The following is a 598-nucleotide window of genomic DNA, read 5'->3' as shown; positions in this document are numbered from 1 at the left end:
TTATCGCTTGACTTTGCGTCCAGCCGAGTTTCGTCCACCACGACGGTAGAGAGACTGCTGGTTGCTGTTGAGTGGACAGTACTTGAGTGTGTGAGCATGGTCCCCGGTGGCCCCGCACAGAGGGCACACATAATGCCTCAGGATGGGACACACCACCACGCCTTCAGGTGTCTTCAGCTGGTGTGAGGCATAGACATGACGAGACTCTCCGTTGTGCTTGCAGAAGTTGCATAGGGCAGGAAGGCTCCCGGAGACCCCCAGCTCCTGCTCCCTCTTCTCCTGGAGCCCGGAGGCCCCTTCATCCTTCTGTCTTTGCCTCCTGTCTTTGATTATAGTCAGTATCACCTGGCTCAGGTTAAAGTAGTCCCTCCACATGTCAAAGGGTGGTATGTCCATGACACCTGGTGGCTGTGGGCACTGTGAAGGGACTGGGGGCCAGGGACTGTGAGGTCAGAAGGCAGGAGGAGCAGGCCTGTTTGTGGAGCAGAGAGGAGGCACACCCCTTATAAATACTCCCCTAGAGCCCATTCTAAGCAAAGGTGGAGCTTAGATTTAAAGGGCCCACTTCCAGCCCAGGGTTCTTGGCTGACTCCAATCT

General features: G+C 55.9%; 1 protein-coding gene across 1 annotated transcript; it reads right to left on the bottom strand.

Moving 5' to 3' along the window:
* Window positions 1-396, bottom strand: Nanos2 (nanos C2HC-type zinc finger 2). The gene has a single exon (XM_005370254.1). It carries the CDS (start codon window positions 394-396, stop codon window positions 1-3), a length of 396 nt encoding a protein of 131 aa, XP_005370311.1.
* Between the last annotated feature and the right edge of the window lie 202 nt (window positions 397-598).

Source organism: Microtus ochrogaster, unplaced genomic scaffold (genome assembly GCF_000317375.1).
Source record: "Microtus ochrogaster isolate Prairie Vole_2 unplaced genomic scaffold, MicOch1.0 UNK74, whole genome shotgun sequence".
Classification (NCBI taxonomy): Eukaryota; Metazoa; Chordata; class Mammalia; order Rodentia; family Cricetidae; genus Microtus; species Microtus ochrogaster.
Note: the sequence above shows the minus strand (reverse complement) of the source record. Positions and strands in the feature narration are given on the sequence as shown.